Consider the following 20787-nt stretch of genomic DNA (forward strand, 5'->3'; position numbering starts at 1 on the left):
TCCGTTGTCGTCCAGCGGTTAGGATATCTGGCTTTCACCCAGGAGACCCGGGTTTGATTCCCGGCAACGGAATTTTTTCGATTTCACCGTTTTCGACTAATAAATACAATTACACTCATCAGAATTGCGAACATAACAGAAGTTACAGAATAATCAGAACCGTGATTTTTCTTACCATTTGCCCAAATATTATTTATAGAATAATTTGCATTGAGCAGGCAGATAGAAATGACAAAAAAAGGGGGAAAATTACACCCTCACAAGTTAAGATATATATATATATGCACTGTTCATTTACACTCATTTCACAACAAAAAATGGAGCATGACTAAGATGGTGGGGTCTCTCCTTCATTGTTAATAAGATTAACAGAGACTTACAATCCGTGCAAACACACACATATATATCTGTACAAGATAATTTTACAGTGTCAAAAACCATCCCTCCACAATCTTGCTGTTGCAATCCACCTGCAGCACCCCCCGAGCCCCGACCACGCGTATTCTGCCACGTATCCGAGGTTGAGCTCTCGTTCGTCCTTGCAACACACTGGCGCAGCTGGCATTGTCATCTCGGTTAGTTTCTTCCTCTGTCAAAGTCATTCCAAGAGACCTGATCTGCCTGTGAACGAAAGGAGGATTCGACCACCATTCGCACTTGCTCTCATCAGCCATGGTTAATTAAGGATCTCAAGCGATCGTCTGGTAGCGTCCACGAAAGAAGGTGGCCTCCCGCATCCCCACTCAGTAACTGTTTTTGGTCGCTCGAAAGGTGAAGAGCCGTGACTGGGAATTTGTGGGACTTAAGCACCTTGTGTAGGATCAACCGATACTCGGGAAGTTTAGTTCCGAGTCCCAGGCCAGCTCTAGGGCTGGTGTTTTGTTTGGCTTTGCTCGACTCCTCGCTCGAAGAGTGAACCATCTTCCACACTTTGACTGCGCCACTTTGGTGACCGGATGCATACCACTGTGTATCGTGACAGTCTGAGAAAGTGCTACCTGTGAGGGAGAGGATGGAATCCGATGGGAGTTGTGATGTGTTCACCACTGCAAGGCAATCACCGTTGATGCTCCAAACAGCGAGTATCACGCCTGCTGCAGTCAAAATTTCTCCCGTCAGGTCATTCACGTAGATTGCTGATATCGGTGAAGGGAATTCAGGCAGCTGCCTCACGAAAACCAAAGAGCTCAGATCCCATATTATTACTGAGCAGTCCTCAGAGCCACTCACAATCATCATGTAGGGCTGGCTAACATGAAGGCAGGTGATTTTACCGGTATGACCACAAAGAGCCTTGTCCAACTGCAGTTGTTGAACTGCACGAGGTCCATCTTTGCCGAGTCTCCAAACACAGACTAAGCCGTCGTCAGCCCCAGTAACCAAACTCTGACCATCATGGGTCGCACCAACACACTGGATCTGGCTGCCCCCGTGAAGATTTTCGTGGGTAGAAAGAAGCCTTTCTTGATCATATGTCACGAATCTCAAGCTCCGATCAGGAAAACCCCATGCGACATTTTTAGAATACGTTCTTGGTTTAAGCAAATTATTTGCACCAGCAATAAGAATCTTGTCGCCAAAATTCACAATTTGAGATATAGGAGACGAGCTCTTGCGAATCTCATGAGGAACAAGCAGCGGAGAATGCCGAAGTGGGTGAGGGTGATGCCTTCTATCTGTTCGTCTCTTGACGTGGGGCTTCTGGAAGAGTTGTTTTGGTGTTTGTCCAAAGTGATTAATCTGTGCTAGTATTGAAGCTTTCATAGCCGGATCTGCAACTGAATCAATGTCAACACTGCCTTCGTAAGTATAATGGTAGAAGACGTTAACAGCTTCCTCGGCAGCCTGGAAAACACATTACACGCATCATCAGTTAATACCATATAAATATGAATAGAACATGAATGAGCTAACAGCTGAAGTTTTAGACATGACGACAGGTGATGCATATAGCAAAGTGTGTATACTAATTAATGCCAGTATAATGCAAGGCCTTCATTCACATGCAAAGAATCCGAAAACCCTCTAGGACCAAAAAAAGGTTCAGGTCGACTCAATATGAAACTCACTATCCTATTCTTCTAATCCAGATCCCAGATCCATAAATAGGGAGTGTGGATAATACATGAAGGATAATTCATAATTTAATCGAAAAATAAATATAACCCCAGAATAGACCAGGTTGATCACATATATTACAAGACCTCTTTATGCTAAAGATATAACAATGACACCAGCATGATAAAAAAAAAGGAGGAAGTAAATGTAGGACTATCCAAAAAATACGGTCATAATAAACATAACAAGAGTAAGAAGGAACTGCCGGTGATTGAATAAGTTTAAATTTTTATTTAACATTATCATGGAGAATATTCTAGCACACTCACCTTCCCTCTCTGTTTGTATCCGAAAATAAGATCTATCCAGTGATGCAGATGCTCTGAAACATAATCAGACTCCAAAGCTTCCCTGTGCTTCTTGATAAACTCCCTAGCACTGCCATTGGCCCATGGTGGCAAGACAACATCACCAACCTGTAGAAAGATTATTCTCTGTCAGCAAACTCAGATATAACTAATACAGGAGAAAGGTCAAACTGGGGACAAACTTCTCCAACTTTTTAAAATACATCCACGCACCTTCTCTCCTGATTGTTTCTCACCCAAGTCAAGCTCGAATCTGTTCTCCAGAAATTCAGGCATGTAGAAGAACTCTGGAATTAGTTCCTTGACATCGGAAGTGTTGCCTTTCCCAGCAGCACTCAACCACGTATCCCGTATACTGTTGAAAAGACGATCAGCGTGATCAAATTGTCCACCCTGCAACTTTTGGTTCTCTGTACTGAAGGGAGGCAGGCGTAGGAGGTAGAAGAGAACAATCCCGGCGCTAGAATAATGAGAACCATAATGGAACTTGGGGACCTCTGGATCATCCCAGCTATCGTATCTGTACGTGACATGGGAGAGATAGAGAGAGAGTATATTATAAAAAACATATTTATGTTTCAAGAATGGAGACGAGGAGCGAGAAATGAAGATATAGGATGACAACAAGATCAGGGAGTAAAGAATTTATAAAAGCACTGCCAACCTCTTCCTGAATTCCTCTTCTCCTTCTAATGATTGGCATCCCATTGGTTTATCAAGTTTCCGGAAAGTTTTTGGATCTGAGAAATTAAGGGTTTCACTGTCATAATCTTCCAGCACCCAAGGAAACACAGGATACTGCGTAAGATCACTGTATCCACGGCCAGCTAGTGTGTTGAGATGCATGATGTACTGAAAATTGCTAATTTCTCCATTTTGCCATCTCTTGGAGAAGGACTTTGCCATAACCTTGAATAGACGGCTACCTTCACTGCTATCTTGTTTGGTTGAACCAGAGATTGTGGAATCTAACCTGTAAATTATATATCATGAATGTTAGCTCAAACTCTGTTATTGAGAAAATGGTAAACATAACAGAACCATAAAGAATAGATTATTAAATATCTATTTGCATAAAATAACCAACAAAAAACACTACATAAAAGTTGTTACAGATAAGCTTGGGAAAGAAACAAAAGGAAAAAGCTACAATGACCTAAATCTCCACAAAGTAGAAGCAAAATCATACTCCCTCCGTCCCAAGTTACTTGAGTCGTATTCCTTTTTGGATTGTCCCAAGTTACTTGAGTAATTTCTATTTTTTGGCTAAAAACAAAACATTTAATCTCACCTACTTTACTATTTCTTTTACTTTACTCTCTCTTCTTTCTCTTACTTTACTCTCTCCTCTACTTTATTTAACTCACTAAACACAACTTTCTTAAATCTCGTGCCAAAAAGAAATGCCTCAAGTAACGTGGGATGGAGGGAGTATTAGCCAATATATACCAGGATAGTTTCAGACAGCCATATTAGCCAATACTCATATACCAGGAGTGTTTCAGACAGCCATATAAACAAGCATCATCCTAGTGAATACTTTTGTAGCATCAAGTGGGCATCGGAGCACTAATTTGTGAAAAAGAACATATCCAGCAAGATTTTCTTAAGGAAATCAAATCCAGAATTGTGTTTCTATCCCGACAGCCACCAATTCAGCAAAGAATAATCAGAAGCTGACACAAATAAAACTCAGAACTTTTTAAACATACTTGTAAGGCAGTGACAGTCATGATCCAACCTAAAATGGAACCTCTCTCCAAACATTCTCTGGTAGCTAAGAGTATCTGGTCACAACAAAGTATTGACATCTCCAGAAATAAAAGTTATAGCAAAAAGTTAAAGAACTGTTTAGACTATTTTTCTTAATTGTTGCCTGTAAGATCTTCAGAAAAACATCACTGTATACAAACATAATGGACCCCTAGCTAGCCAAATTAGTTATAGTAACAAAATCAACAGGCTGCCCATAGAAGCAGTAATGAAGCCAGGTCAAAAAGTAAAGTAAGGAGCCACTGAGACAGAAAAAGTTAATAACTTACATGCTGTTCCTAGGTAGATTCATGGCTACCAGATTTCTGAAAACTTCTTCTCGTTCTTTTTTGTGGAAAACCAATAGGTCATTGCAACCATCCATGCTGAAAATCTCAATGGCAACTGGCCGAAGCTGATAATCACGCTTTAGAAGCTCATGGACACTGTCAAGCTTCCACATATGCCAAAGATGAGGCACATTACCACTACTCCCCACTTTTTCCTTTCCCCAGGCACCACCATTGTATGCCCAGGCCTTAGCCCCAGCATAAGCTTTCACTGTAGAACTCCACGACAGAGTTGATTTGGATTGAGAATCCATGCAAATGGAAAAATCTTTCTTTACACCCAAAGCCTGATCAATGACAGAGAGGTCATCTTCGCTCTCTTTTTCGCATATACACCCAGAATCATCAACGTAAAAGTTCTCAATGACATACAGGGACAATTCTCCTATCAGAAATATGCCATCATGTTTGTCAAGGCCCACAACCCTTTCACAATTGTATTTATACTTGATCCTTTCTAATGGTTCGAGATATGGTCTGATCAAGTGTTCACCATTATCATTTAGTTCTTTATCTGATTTATCCTCTGCGACTCTGCCTTCATCAATTCTTGCAGAAGAAGATTGCCTTGGAGAGCCTAACTCAGACTTTCCAGGAACACTTTCAGCTCTTATAGTTGATCCAGCACTTGACTTGACACCAAATTCTGTAGCTGAATGCAGACTTGCTTCATTTATGCTACTATCACGATCATCGTTCCATCCGACCCCCGAAAAGGCTATATCCCTAGCATCTTCTGATTCTCTGAAAGTTGATGCATCATATAATTCAGAACTAAAAGATTCATCATTTGGCTTCGCAGTTAATAATCGTAAAAAAGAATCTGATTCAGTATCAGAGGCATGATCTCCATCTTCAATTTTCTCCTTGGACAGTTCTCCTTCCTCTAACAGAAATTGTGCATTCAGAACATTCTCAATTGTATCAATCTTTAGTTTACACCGTTCAAGCTTTTTCCGCATCCTATATGGGCCTTCAATGGGGCAAAGATACCACTCAGGCTCCTCCTCACTCATAGAAGATCTGCTGATCGGATATATTCCTCGCTCATGCACAAGTTGTTGGAGGTGAGTTTGCCACTCACTTTCGGCGTGAAGCACCCATCCATACTTATCCTGACGGATAACACGCAGCTCAGTAGCCATGGCATCACGAACCAATTCAAGTGCAATTCTCCGTTCATTCACCTGCTCCCAATGTTTATGCTCCACTTTTGATGTATCCCTTGTTTTTTTGGCCATATCTCTTTTACGACGACTATCCATGCCCTTTATCCTAACTCCAGGAAACTTTGCTGACCCTGTAATATATTGTACCCACATAATGGCAGCACACTGTTCCAACACTTTATTAACAATTGGCTGAGAATTATGAAACCAATCAAAAAATCCAGGTAAGTTTCCAGTCAAAAGCTTATCAAAACCACCATGCAAAACATCCAATGAAGATCCTTGGTTATGTTTAGAAACAAAAAACTCTTCAAGTGCGGCCCTTCGATGTATCAAAAGATACTTGAGAATATCAACAGCTGCATTTTGGACATTCTGCCTATGATCGTGGAGAAGGGATATTAAATTTATGCAAAGACAGCAGTTCAGATCCGTCTCAAGATTACTGGGACAAAATATTATTCTCCTGTGAGCAACCAGTAACTGCAACACAGTGAAAATGTCAACCCCTTCTTCCTCTGGTGATGGATACACAAACAATCTTTTCTTGGGCTCATTCAGCAGGCCCAGGCGCGAAAGAAGATCATCTTCCCCTATGGTGAGTAAGAACGATGGAAGGAAACAGAACAGTATCATGCGATTTGTATTCTTAAAGAGAGCATGTATGTAAGTATCAAGTTGTCTGCTTCCTCTCCCAATAGAAAGGAGCCTGCCAGTTGGAACTGTTTCTTCAATGCGTCCATCTTTATTTGCCAACTGCAACATGGATAACAGAAACTCCAGAGTCTTCAATACACTAGATGGCTGAGGAAAAGCTCCCATGTATACACGATCGACTATCATCCAGGACAGTGCATCCAGATTTAAGGACCACCTGGTCTTATCTAACTTCTTCTCATCTTCCTCATCATCACGCAAGAGACGTCTCTCAAGAAAGTTCATTACTCTAGCAAGGCATAAGCCCTGAAAAACTAAAACAGATTCAGCATCAGCATACTGAGGTACACTTTCCAGCACAGTTTCAACAACTGATGCAGCTTTCATTTGCTCAGTGAGAAAATCAGCAAGAACTTCTGCTACAAAATCTAATACTGCAGTGGCACCAGCAGAACATGGACCACCTCCATAACCACAATCATCAACTTCCAGCAGAAGCATCGGACTGATTGCTAACATGTTTGTATCAGGTTTAGTCTGATCAGAAGGCTTAAAATCTGGAGTGAGATAGGTATCATTCAATGATACATAAGAATCCATGGATCGAGCTGACTGGGATCTTCGATCAATTCGACTGGAACTCCCCAGCCAAGATGTCAAAGCTAAAACTGGAGAAGAAGAAGAGGTTGGCGAGATCATGGAATTAGCTTTTTCAGACATAATAGGAGATTCCAGCATAGTGGAAGACAAAGTACTATGCAAATCCTTTTGATGACTAGGATCTGATGTACTTTTTATATCATGAAAACTGAGCTCATTGCTGCCAGAAGTAGCATGGGAGGCCTGCTCAACTGCTTCAACATCAATGTTCCTCACTACTTGTGCATCTTCTTTCAGTGGCTGGTATTGTGTTTCCACAGTACCAATATCTGGTTTTTCACTAGCCACAATATTTGGGAAAACATGAATATCCTCTGAACTAGCACTAGCATTCCCATGGGCAAAGCTCCCTATGCTAATAGAGGTCTTTGCTGAAAGCTCATGTTCTTGAGGCAAGCTCGAAAAGGTATTGTGGGAGCTAGTGCCATCTTCTTCACCATCATTCAGATTCTTGTCTTCTGTTTTTACAGAAATTTTCTTGGCCATTCTCACAGCATGTGCAGCCCTGGATTAACAAACAGAAACATAGTTAGCCAAAAATAAAACAGGCACAGGCACGATAAGTTGATGAAATCAAATGCTGCATGCATCAAATGTAACATATATCTGCATATTATGGATTATGAATGAGGCTAGGCATGAAAATATGTCTGAGACCTGACACAGGAAAAATAGAGGTCGATGCAGATTTCAAGAAACTCCACACGTCTGCAGACAGCAGAAAAGGGAAGACACATTTTTGCAAGATCAACCATGAATCTGAGAACTGAAGTGGCAGCAGCAGGCGCTGATGCCTCTCCACCCATCAAGCGAGCAGCATAAGTTTTGTGCATGAGAGCTTCACCTTGGAGCTCCCCAGACATGTCCACATGTTCATCCGTGAGTTCTGCTACAAGGCTAGCACTAACATGAGAAATATTTCCGGTTTGATAGGCAAGTGTTGATTGCTTGCACAACCTATCAAATGTTGATTTTGCCATGGCAATAACAGATTCGAGAAGTTCTACAAATTTCAACTCTATGTAGCTACTGTCACTTGGCATGAGTGCGTGAAAGTCAAGCATGCGCACTTCTGGCAATCTCGGATATACAGGCTTCCCAAATATCAGACAAAACAAAATGTAATATATATCAGGAGAATCGTAGAAACTTGGGAGCACCCTTGCCAAACCTTGATAGCCTCCACTTGCCCGAAATTTAAGTGCAAATGTAGGAGATGATGTCAGACACACACCCAAAAGAGTCGTGATCCACCTCATGCTGGTAGGATGAACAGCCTCATCAAGAAAATAAGTGATTAATTTTGACGAAACCAATTTATGCCATTGCTCAAGTAACTCCTCTGAGTGAATTGTCACCTGAAGATCAATTAGCATCTCAAGTAACATATTTCTTACAATGATGTGCTTCCCCATTGCTTCTCGCATAATATGAACACGCGATGTTAGCTCAGGAGGATCGAATGTCATAATCACGAACCTCACAACTAGCTCCAATTCAGAAGGAAGAAACCCATCCTCCAAAATGACACCCAGCAGAACAACCAACTTTTCTAGCACTGGCACTTCAACATCGCCCCTCTGCAGGGTAACCAGCAAATGCTGAACAAGATTAATTCTACGAAGAATTGTCAGATTGTGATTTCTGTACCAATGCATGGAGACAAGATGCTCTAGAAATCCAAGTAAAGAAATTTGGATTGGGACTGGAGCTCTCACCCAAAGGGTCCAATCCAGCAACACATGCTCAACCATATCAGCATTAGACAGAACAATGCAATTAGATGTAACTGTCTGCATGTCTGTATTTTCCAACTCTGATATATGACTGAATGAATCTTTTGTTGCAGAAAAGTCATCAATATCCCCTGGAGACCCAACTGACGAAAATTCATCACGGAACTTTGATAAAGTAATATCATTAAAGCTGGACTCATTAATGGTGCCTGCTGGTGAGAGGTTGTTATGCACCGTTTCAATTTTTCTTGGTTCAGAGAATGAAGCCTCACATGCGGCAATTTGGAAAAAGATCTCAAGTGAATGCATGTCGAACAATGACATTTTGCGCTGAAGAAAAAGAGCTAGCAAGTGGTATCCTCGGTACTTCTGCATGTCTTTGACGTTCTGAGGGTTCTGATGAAGCGCACATGCAAGCAATGTCAACGACATGTGAAGCATGTCCCTTGTTTCAGCAGCTTCAACAAGTGCAAGTACAACGGACATGCCACCGATGGGGCGTATAGTATCACCAATGACACATTGCTTACAAACATAAATATCTCCAACAAGTCTGCCAAAGCGTGGTATCCCTGGAAGAAATCCATATAAATGTTTAAAACTTTAGCATAAAATGTTATAATCAAACAATTAGCAGAGCAGTACTATGGTATTATATGTGTATATTAGAAATGAGTAGACAAATTACGTCATCTTACGAATGAAATGAACTATATTAACTTACTCACCCCCTATAGGAGAAGCGGCAACTGAAAGAGGATCGACTAGATTGAGCATGGATAAGGTTCCAGATGCTCTGAACATTTCTGTACTCGTCCCATCAAATGCAAATATCAGTTTCTTGCCCCACAAATGCAGTGATAGGTTTCCTAATTTATCAGAATCCCAAACAATTCCACTTTGATCCACTTTAGTGACACCTTGTTTGCCAGCACTCTCAGGCTTTTGCTTGTTAGCAGTCAAAGGCAAGTCTGTGTCTAGAGAATCTAAAATAGCCATACTGCCCCCTCCACATGCCTGATTTGGAACAAATTGCAACAGGTTGCTATCCTGGAAAAGCCCTCTATATCCCCTTCCAAGAATGTACATAAAACATATGGAACCTGGTGAAAGTACCTCTTCAAATAGGTAGCAAGATCTGAGTTTCCATGACAAATCATTAACCTTGGCACAGGCGACTGGTGTCCCAATATTTACCTGTAGAGACTTACCCGCAGGAGAGGGAGAGTATCCAAGTTTCCCAGTGTGCCTCAGTTTTCCATTAACATATACATAAGCTACACTAGCTTGAAATAGCCCAGCCAAAGCATTTGGTTTGCTGTGCACAACTGCTAGGTGATGCCACCTACCCTCCTCCATTTCTAGCCCAGAAAAGGTCAAGGAGGAAGTGTTACTTGTCGCAAGGGTTATAAGTCCATCATCCTGCAAAAGTAATTCTGCATAAAAAGTATTTCCATTTTCAACAGACCCAACAGAGAATATTCGAAGAACTTGGGATCCAAGTTGCTGTCCTATTGATGAGCCGCGCCTTCTAGAATAATTAGCTTTAGGAGCTTCAGTCTCCCTAGCTGATGACTTCAGAAAATTTCGGAATTGAAACCAGCACACAAAAGAATAACCAGCAGCTGGAGGCCATGACCTTTCCCCTAATGGCACTTGTATGGAAGCATGTCCAGACTTGCTCATGTCCAACTCTACAAAAGGCGCAAGAGATACATCGTCTGAGCCCATATCTTCTAGAAGGATCAATCTCTCCATCATTTCAACAAGACAGCGACCAGAACTTTTTACTCTCATTTGAAATATATATCTGATAAGAATTCTAAGTTCTGGAACTGATAGCCTGTCAAAATTTTGCAACCATAGATTATTTTAGTTTGATATTCAATGAATCGCCTAACAGAAATACAGATGCATCCCTGCCCAAATTAGTCAGTGCCATTACCTGTAGGCACCAAGGACTTCAACAATCTTCAAAGAATGGGAAACTAAAGGAGAAGCACTAGAAATGAAGGGATAAATAGTCTCCAAAAGAAGTTGTACACAACCTAGCAGCAGAGGAACAAAAAATTATTATATGTGATCACTACAATCAGCCTAATAAACAAATTTAAACTTGACTTCGAAGATTCGCACCTACAGATGTGAGGTTTTCTTTATTGAAGGAGCTACCACAAGCAAGTTTTTCAATAAGGTTAAGCAATTCAAGTTGCACCTTTGGAGTGCACCGCAATAAGGCGCGTATGAGCACTCTGATAGCAGCAGCATTGTACACACGTTCCTTTTCAGGAATGAAGGAACCTGATGGTGTAATCAAAGGAAAACTAGTTGTTTCATTTTGCATCTCACTAGTTACTGTTGCTGCATCAGATGTTAAAAATGGTGGAAGAACTAACTCTACAGCAAGTTCCAGAAACAATTGTATGACTTGGCGTTCATAGTCAACACAAATGAGTCCAGAATCACATAAAAGATCAGAAAAGGTATGTGATGCCAATATTGTGTGCAGTCTCATCCGATTCACCGCGTTACCAGAAACCCCTGCTGTCATCGCACGCATCACATATGTAAACACCTTGGCCCTTGTAGACATCAATCGCTGGATTTTCTGTTCACCGTCATTCTGAAAAGCGTGAAGTGTGGATAATAAAAGAGAAAACCCAGTTGCTTCGCCAAAAACCCTCTGAGCTGAGCCATTAACTCCTAATATGCGCCATAATGTTCCAAAAGCATCACATTTTGCATCATCTCTAAGTGTGTATTGAGAACCCGAATCACTTGTGACCATTCCACTTTTCAAAATTTCAACCACAGTACCCAATTCTTCCGAATGAGCCTGATAGCATATGGGGGTAAGGCAAAATTAATACAGTAGGTTTAGTTAATTAAAAGAAAGAGCACATTGGTTTCTTGAAACATCAGAAGTTATACACCTAAAATATGTTTCACTTGGATCATAGCATACGAAAATACATTACTGCAAGCTTTAGATGATTTGTTCCAACATGACTAAGACAATATGTCTTGACACCAATGAACTGCCAGAACATCATCCACAAGCAGCAATTAATCTCAATGAATGATTTCAACCTAACTCATCATAAGCAAATGGAAGACATAGTGCTTTTAAGAATGTATAATGTAGCCATGGATATGCTAACTTTGAAGAGAACTCTAATTAGACTAATATGAGTGGTTACCATACATGTCAATTTTCTCTGCACTCCCTAAGGCTAAAACCACAGGTGCAAATTAGTAAACGGGCTCAGAGATACAAAAGATGTGTCCCATTAACCATCTTACACGGCCAATTAAAAAAAGTAAACTTTAAGGCATCGTCTATGTTATACCTGATGATTGATCCTGAGGACATACAAAAATAATTATACGGCATAGTTAACACCGACATATCAAATTTCACATGTGAAATGGACATGCATAATTCTTATTTTAACAATAGAGACAAGAACTTCATCAAAGTTTAAAACTAAAGCACTAAGGTACTAAAATATTTTTGAAAAATGCATAAAGAACTTTCTTACTTGTTTGACATCCTCGGTTATCAAACATGACAAAACCCTCAGGGTACCAGGGCGGTGTACATCAGAGGCCAAAAGAGGAAGTATAACAGAGACACCATTAGCAGAACGAAATGTTGCTTGATTAGCTTCTGCTTTCTTTAATAACGAGACTAAACAATCCCAAGCAGCAGAGATCGTCCCTTCTACCTCAAAAAGAGGGAATTTCCCAGAACCGGATTCTAAGAGTCTTGGTGAAGAAAGAATTGCACCCTCTATGTCCAAGTGCTTGTTGAAGCTGCTAGGGCTAGTTTTTCTCTCCAGTTGACCATGAGCACCAATTAGCTGCTCAGTCCCCAGGAAAAATTTATGCTGCTTTAGATCATCCAATAGAAACTCCAACATACCAAGTTCTCTTAGGATTTTCTTGTACTGTTGGTCAAATGATAGGAGTTTCACAAGAAAGGACAGAATTGTCTGATTCAGTTCAGCAGATCGTTTTTGCTGCAATAAGCAGCAAAGAGATAGCAACTCTTGTTCAGGGATGATATTCACTACAGTAACTGCATATTCAAGAATTTTCAAGATTATCTCTTGTAAAGACAAAGGAAAACCAGCCATGTTTTGGATCAAGAGGGGAACAGTTCTCAATTGCTGACACATTTTGTAGTTTTCAGGATGGCCTGAGAATATCTTAAAAATTCTATTCAACACTTCGGTCTGCAGTTCTGTACTTTCTGCTTTAATTAAAATGTCCTGCAGCATTTGTACGGCTTCTAAATCTCTTACTTGGCTGTCATCCTTCTCCCAAATGTCCTCCACTGCTCTATCACTAGATGATGTGTGGCCTTTTCCATGCTTGCTTGTCTTTATATTAGAACTTTTTGAAGCTTCTGAGGGACCTATCTGGGAAAAATTAATAATGACATCAAGGAGCCTACAAAGTGTTGGTGAGAGACTGTGCGGTGAGTTCTTTAATACTACTTCTTCGATTGAGCTCCTTCCATCCACCCCCTCATCTTCATGTAAACTGCCTGAAGAAGAATCTTCAGATGTCATTGAATTGAAAGTCTGGCCAGATCGATTTTTTGACAGAGTCAAGGCAAAATGAACCAGGAACTGATAGCCATGAGCATTGTGAATATCCTCTCTGAGCCTGATACCACCAGCCTCTACACGAAAATGAAAAAAGATTAAAGAGAATGCGAAATCTATTTGAGCAGTTCAGTATCTGAGTGAGAATCCATGGTGTCTAGTTAGATCACACCACACTTCTCACTCAAGCTATACTATTATCCATCTTTAGTAATAAAGAAAGCCAAATTTTGGACAATTCAAGAATCGATGCAATCTCACCCATTCAGTTAAGAAGAAACGAATATTTTATGTTCATGTCAGTTTATAAGAAAACATATACAGTACAATCTTACCAGGTCTGTAAGATAAGTCCACACATTCAAGAAGCAAGTCTACAATGCCCATAGTGTAGGCTGGATCCCCGCAATCTGGGTTGAAATCCTTCACGGCCATTAGGAGAACTTTAATCTGCCAAACAGAAAGAGAACAAGCAGCTTTATTATTAAAAGCTAGATTATACTATATATTATTAAGGGAATCAATAAAAGAAGTGACCAAAAGGAATCAAAGGAGCAGAGAGCGCTATTTGAATGAAATTTAGTAACATTTTCCTTTCACATGTAAATTGTAATCATGTATACCAACTCTGCCATAAACAAGATGCAATCTGTAGTCATTATTATTTGGCAACAGGAATGAGCTTGGCATGGCAATTTAGGTATCATATGAAAATATTAAAAATCTAGTGCAGACATTTGAAAAAATACTTGGTAAAGGGAGTCGGATAATACAAAGTATTGGGTGGTAGCATTTTCCTATCGAAATATGAAGCCATAATTCTCACAATCTTTAATGGAATAGCATAATGATATGATATACAGAGAAAAGATTCATTCTATAAGCGACACCATAAGACTCTTCTCTACATTATTCTCTCTCTTACTTTACTCTCTCTCTCCACTCTAACTATTAAATATCATTTTCCCAAAACTGAGTGCTTAAAAGAAGCGCCTCGCTTATGGTGGGACAGAGGGAGTAATTGATTGTAATTTGCTGTCATTTTTAATAGAGAGAAAGGTATGCCAAGTATTTATTGTAGTAGATGGACAAGAGAGAATATAGGTATTCAAGGTTTCATTGTGTGATAGTAAATGGGAGTAATGCATCTATGACTGACATTCAGAGTTAATATCAAACTGCCTCCAAAAAAATAAGTAATAATTAATTAGTTAATTCACAGAAACTAATTCCGAAGACTGTCATCTTTCAGTGATTGAAGAGATTTAACCAAATACACAACAAATATCATTTCAAGAGGAATACAATAATTACACGTTCTTATGTCTTCTTAATTCAACAAACCAAAAGACATAATATGATTGGCAACAAAAAAATGAAGATGCATGCTAAAAATAAATTATGTGCACATATATATACCAGATGATGCTTGCGTATGTACTTGGCAGTGCAACCATTGTCGTTAACCAAAAGAAGACTGAGGATCTGCAATTATAAGCCAGTTAGTCATCAGTTGTCCACTTTTATGTGCAAATAACTCGTCACTATTCCAACACCAGATGAAATTTTCTGTTACCTGCATAGCATGTCTATGAAGCTGAATGGCATGCAGAGGAACTAGACCTTCTTTGAATTGAGAGAAAACCACCAAAGAACCATTGGCAACCATGTTAAACAGTAATTGAAGTGAGTTATCTTCTATCAGACTTTGAGCAGCTAAAGGATGGCTAGCCAATGCTTTCATAATATGTACAACACTGCCTTCAACCTGACAAAAACGTTGGCAGGGTAAGTATTCTCAAGATCATAAATAAGGCCCCTGTTTATTAAGCAACTAAAATAACCAGGAAAATACCTCCCCAGTTAGTGGATATGTTCTGATCATAAGGTGACACAGAAATGAAAAATATAATATTTGAATCATGGGCATCAAATTATATTACAACCAAATAAGTACAGTAGAAAGCAAGAGGCACCAAAGTATATAATATTGATTTTGTCAGCAACAATCTCCAACAATTCAAAGAATCAACAAATAAACATGCAGGAAAAGAGGGGGGGCGGGGGGAGGACACAATTTGTTTTACTGTTACAAACATAACAGAACAAAAACAAACTACAAAGCTGCAGTATATACAAAGAATGAAATAGGTCGACTAAAATGGCATAAAATGCAGGAAAGTCAAATATTCAACATGCAGGAGATAGTTGAGAGTTTCAATATAATCAATCTATTAAATGAAGAAGACAACAAATCCTTATTGAAAAAAATTCTTGGAACCTGTTGAACAGCTATTAAATTAACATTAAAAAACACTATCACTAGCACATACCAACACCAGAAAATGTAAATGGAGTAGCTACTTCAAATGCTACAACGTAATACAATAAACTAAAAAATACAAAAATGAAATGTCGAAAATACAACCTCAAGCTTGCGAGCAGGTCTGGTTCCGTCATCATTTTCATCAAATGTAGACAAGTCTTCGTTGTGATTTGACTTTTTTAAATGACTGCTACCATCAGGAGCAAGAAGAGTATTTAGGACATGAATAAGACAGCAAAAGATCCCAGAATCAAGAAATGATTGTTTATCAACTGGCTGCAATCACAAAATCATCAAAAGCATAAGCAACAAAAAAGTGAACTGAATCAACTGATAGAGATAATAAGAAGAATAAGGTCCACTTGCACTAGTAATTATAACTCAAAGTTTATCCCCAGTAACATGTTCAGCAGCGCAACATGTGGAAAAGATACACTCCACTAACAAATATAACAGCCTAATTTGCCACATACAAAATCCAAAAATTCACAATGGCTTTTTAGCATCAAAGTCACAAATGGAACGTAAAGCATATGTATTAGACTGCCTGGGGTGCCAAAACTTGGGAACTTTGAAATTTGAATACCAATGTTGTGGCAACTTTATCATAGAAATAACCAATTTGACTTTATCCTAGATATTCAAAAATGTAGCATCAAGAAATCGAGAAAGAAAGTAAAAGCCAAACTATTCTATTGAAATCTTCATATGGATCAGTTAACAAACCCCGGAAACAAGGACTTCCACTGCATGTAACAGATTTGCACCAGGTGCAATGCCATCCTGCAGTGAATTATGAGCATAAGTGACTGAAGAACGTGACTCCACCAAAATAGGATTACCTTGTACTTGTACATCTGAAAATACCTTGGTAATTTCTGAGAAAAATAATAAAACTTTCTCAGCTTCCAGAGCTCTCGTTTTACTGCTAAACTTCAGCTTGTCTACATCAGTTACAAAAGCCCTTCCCACAACAAACGAAAAAATGTGCGTCTCTACCAATCTGCATTAATTGCAGTCAGGATATAAAATATTAGCATCCTCTTGAGCTCACAAGTATAACTCTAAGAGCAAGAGAAAAACAATTGTTGTGAATACGCTCCATAATGATTAACCATATTAATTTTAGTCAAATAGTGCATCACCAGGAATTCTGTAAACATCTGGAGAAGATAACGAACAGTTTCACGCAATATAGAAAAACATACTGAAAGATCTCAGGACTAGTTTCCATGATGTGTTGATTTCATTGTACTATATTAACATTCGCAGAGTGTGACATTTAAGCTTTCTAAAACATATAAACAAATCTTGTTTTAAATTTGGTTCTTCATAAACCTAATAAATTGGCAGCAAAGCAATATTTTCAACGTCTCAGGCAGTAGAAATGTCCATCCAGTCAAATGTATTTTGAATTATATCCACGTGAAATTAAATGAAGAAAAGTCTCTCTTACATGGAAATTAATTGGGCAACATTTTTGTGTTCCCTCTCTAATCTACAAAAAATTTCTACAGTCCATGTCAAGGCCCTCTCCTTTTCCTGTGACAGAAAATTAAATGATGAATATATCAACAGTGGTGATAGTATTGGTAAGTTCAGTAGGAACACACAACAAAAATACAACAATAAATAAAGCTAGACACATTCTTATGACATGTATCCGCACCTTTTCGGAATTGGAGGAACGAAACACTTCCCAGCATCTCTTGAAATCCAATTCCAGTTCATCTTTGTCTCGGCTTTGAGGGAAAAAAAATGAAAGAAATTTATCACTTTCTCTAGTCAAAAATCCACATACGCAATCAGAAAATCCAAAAAAAAAAAGTAAATGTGGAGGCTCTAAAAGAGTAACATAAATAGTATGATAATCTGCCATATTTAGTTGCATATTTTATAAGAAAACTATAGTACGAAGAAAAGCCAACCGAGGAAAAGAAATATGTACTAATAATTACTAATCTCAGTATTTCCAGTTCTCAATCTACCACTATTCTTTCAACTAGTACCTCAAAAAATCAACTAAAGCCCCAATTAAGATTACCAAATATTGTATTCATAAAACATTAGTGTCATTCATGAATTGTTAACTACATCTTCAATCTCTACCATACATCATCCCATGATTCTTACACTCTGCCAATCTCCTATTTCTTTGTACCCATTCCGGACCAAAAATTGTATGACAGTGATTCCGTAATAATCCGCCACTTTTGCTAATACTGTTCCGTGATTCCAATACCATTGGTAGCTCCTTAAACACTCTACCTACAAATAGAGTCTAAATGTGTGGTCTTGATCCTCTAATGTGTTAGTATTACACTTTAGTCACATATTCCTTAAGAATAACCTTCTTATTCTGAGCAAATGTTATAAAATGTCCAACCATAAGTACCATAAAGTATAATTAAAAAAATCCTTAATGTGACAACATGGGAATGGTAATATAGTACGTTTTATCAGAGCAATATACTGCAATTTAAAAGTTCAATGCATAGGCTTGCATCCATAAAACAGTCGATCCTGCAATGCAGTTCTCTGTGGGAATTTAATTTACAATGGAAACAAACAAACACCTCTATTGCATAACAATATAACATATCCTAGATGTGTTTAATATCAAAGGGTTTTCCACTTTGACATTTGACACCACCACTAAAGAGCATATATATTTCCTAAACGAAAGCACAACAAAGCAAAGTAGTGGCCAAAGTACAGCAGTTCAAATTCACCATCACTTTCATCAAAATAATATGGTGCACAGACCTCTTTCTCCAATGTAACCTAGATGTAAAGAGGAAGTGTAACAACTCAGCATATATCGCCAATATTTGTGCACTTAAAGTAGTCGTATTCAGTACACTGATTAAGCGGTTATCCTCATCAATAACTAGCAGACTCCAACAAAAATAACTAAAACCTCTACTCCAAATTAGCATAGAAGAAATTTTAAAGGGGAATCAGCTGATCACAACGTATTCATATCTAACCATCACTTTCATCAAAATAATATGGTGCACAGACCTCTTTCTCCAATGTAACCTAGATGTAAAGAGGAAGTGTAACAACTCAGCATATATCGCCAATATTTGTGCACTTAAAGTAGTCGTATTCAGTACACTGATTAAGCGGTTATCCTCATCAATAACTAGCAGACTCCAACAAAAATAACTAAAACCTCTACTCCAAATTAGCATAGAAGAAATTTTAAAGGGGAATCAGCTGATCACAACGTATTCATATCTAACCATCACTTTCATCAAAATAATATGGTGCACAGACCTCTTTCTCCAATGTAACCTAGATGTAAAGAGGAAGTGTAACAACTCAGCATATATCGCCAATATTTGTGCACTTAAAGTAGTCGTATTCAGTACACTGATTAAGCGGTTATCCTCATCAATAACTAGCAGACTCCAATAAAAATAACTAAAACCTCTACTCCAAATTAGCATAGAAGAAATTTTAAAGGGGAATCAGCTGATCACAACGTATTCATATCTAACCACCTAAACTATTGTTGGTAGCTCCTTGAGCTCACAATACTGCAGCCAAAATTACGATAACATAAAACCAGGAGAGGAAAAAAAGAAGATAAAAGTGAGAGACTCGGTCAAAGTTCCTCGTTGGAATAGAAATCGAACCTTAAAGGCGATGCAAATGACCAATAGTCTGGGCTGGTCGGCGACAACAAATCGTTAGCATTACTGCTGCTGCTGCTGATTCTATCCCTCGGGGGCGGCGGGGATGGAGTTGTTGGTGCCGATGCCGGAGGCGATGAAAGACCGACTTTTTCCTTGAAGTCTTTAAGCAATGTTACCCATTTCATCGTTTTGTTTCCACTTGAATTTCCGAACATATATGAGCAGATGTCTCAACTAATTGGAAAAGATGATAAAAATATGTCAAACAAGGCAGCTCTCTCATCCGAGAGCCAATATTTCAATTTTACCAAACATCAACAATCAGATCTCAAACACGAACCCTTCTAGACATAAGCTAGAAGGATCTCCCAGCTCATCCCCCAGATTTATTTCCACAAATAAACGATTCGATACAGCCAAATCCAAAACCAAAACAAAATGCGATCAACTGGTGACGGATTAGGGATTAAGAGCGGCAGGATCCGAGTTGTGAATATATCCAATCGCTTCCTTCTAATTGAGAGAAACAAATCTAATTATGTGTGCTGGATTAATCAATCCGTGGACAATCGAAAATGCCAGTCAAACAATTTTCTGATAGATGATCGAGGCGGTCTTGAATCTTAGATTTTGCCCTAGAAATTGGGAGTTGAAAAGAAAAAGCTTAGAGCAAAAGAGAAGAAGAAAGGAAATGCAGCGTGTTTTCTCTGTTGTTTCGGACGGCCTCTCGCGCCTTGTTTCTCGCTCTATATCTCTGACATGTTTCTTTCTCTCTCTAAAATTACTTTAATGTAAATAATATTAGCACCTCTTTATTTTCGCTCTATTTTTCAATTCTAGGCTTAATCTTAAACCCGCGTCCCTACCTTTAAAACTCTCGATATTCCACGTAGGCAGCTCACATCAACGTCCATAAATCTGCCATGTGGCTTACGGGGATCGACATCCTCAACGTGAGCTCTACCTTTTTCACCAAATCCATTTATTATTATTTTTTAAAATGTACTCCCTCCGTTTCTTCATAGTTAAGTCATTTTTCCATTTCAGAAAGTTTCTTCATAGTTGAGTCATTTTTATATATGGTAACTTTTTTCTCTTTCTTACTTTACTCTCTCTTACTTTATTCACTTTATACTTTATTGTCTCTACATTTTTCTCTCTCTTACTATTTTATCTATTTATTTAACACACCTAACATTCATTTCTAAAACTCCTTACCGAAAAGTTCCGCCTCAACTATGAAGAAACGGAGGGAGTACTACTATTATTCAATATTGTAATCGAAATTTAGAAAAAATATACTATATCTATATTTAGTTATTAGTATAAATTATAATAACGAGTTTGTTCAAAAATTATGAAAATGTCCAAGATATTTTGTTGGACGTGTTGAATCTTATTACTGATAATCTATATTTGATATTAGAAAGATACTTGCATTTGTGTTTGTATTC

At 38.6% G+C, this 20787-nt stretch overlaps 1 protein-coding gene and 1 non-coding gene across 3 annotated transcripts; one reads left to right on the forward strand and one right to left on the reverse strand.

Annotated features, from left to right (window-relative positions):
• TRNAE-UUC (transfer RNA glutamic acid (anticodon UUC)) lies at nucleotides 1-72 on the forward strand. Its single transcript has one exon. It is a non-coding gene; the product is annotated as a tRNA-Glu (tRNA).
• Nucleotides 73-229: 157 nt separating this feature from the next.
• LOC125223085 (protein SPIRRIG-like) lies at nucleotides 230-20132 on the reverse strand. 2 transcript variants are annotated; one of them, XM_048126053.2, is made up of 19 exons: nucleotides 19334-20128; nucleotides 17359-17431; nucleotides 17146-17231; nucleotides 16557-16692; nucleotides 16416-16472; nucleotides 15792-15965; nucleotides 14940-15131; nucleotides 14783-14848; nucleotides 13699-13813; nucleotides 12293-13440; nucleotides 10887-11586; nucleotides 10696-10798; nucleotides 9479-10593; nucleotides 7672-9322; nucleotides 4469-7519; nucleotides 3091-3399; nucleotides 2640-2946; nucleotides 2388-2534; nucleotides 230-1845 (listed from the first exon to the last, which is right to left on the reverse strand). In XM_048126053.2, exons 1-19 carry the CDS (start codon nucleotides 19546-19548, stop codon nucleotides 667-669), a joined length of 10824 nt encoding a protein of 3607 aa, XP_047982010.1. In that variant the 5' UTR covers nucleotides 19549-20128; the 3' UTR covers nucleotides 230-666. The 2 variants fall into 2 exon arrangements, 1 of the variants encoding a protein (XP_047982010.1); XR_016134586.1 differs by lacking the exons at nucleotides 230-1845; nucleotides 2388-2534; nucleotides 2640-2946 and adding an exon at nucleotides 4139-4213 and having other exon boundaries at nucleotides 3338-3399; nucleotides 19334-20132.
• Nucleotides 20133-20787: the final 655 nt, after the last annotated feature.

Source organism: Salvia hispanica, chromosome 1 (genome assembly GCF_029641045.1).
Source record: "Salvia hispanica isolate PSC_SH4W2 chromosome 1, Shi_PSC_v1, whole genome shotgun sequence".
NCBI lineage: Eukaryota > Viridiplantae > Streptophyta > Magnoliopsida > Lamiales > Lamiaceae > Salvia > Salvia hispanica.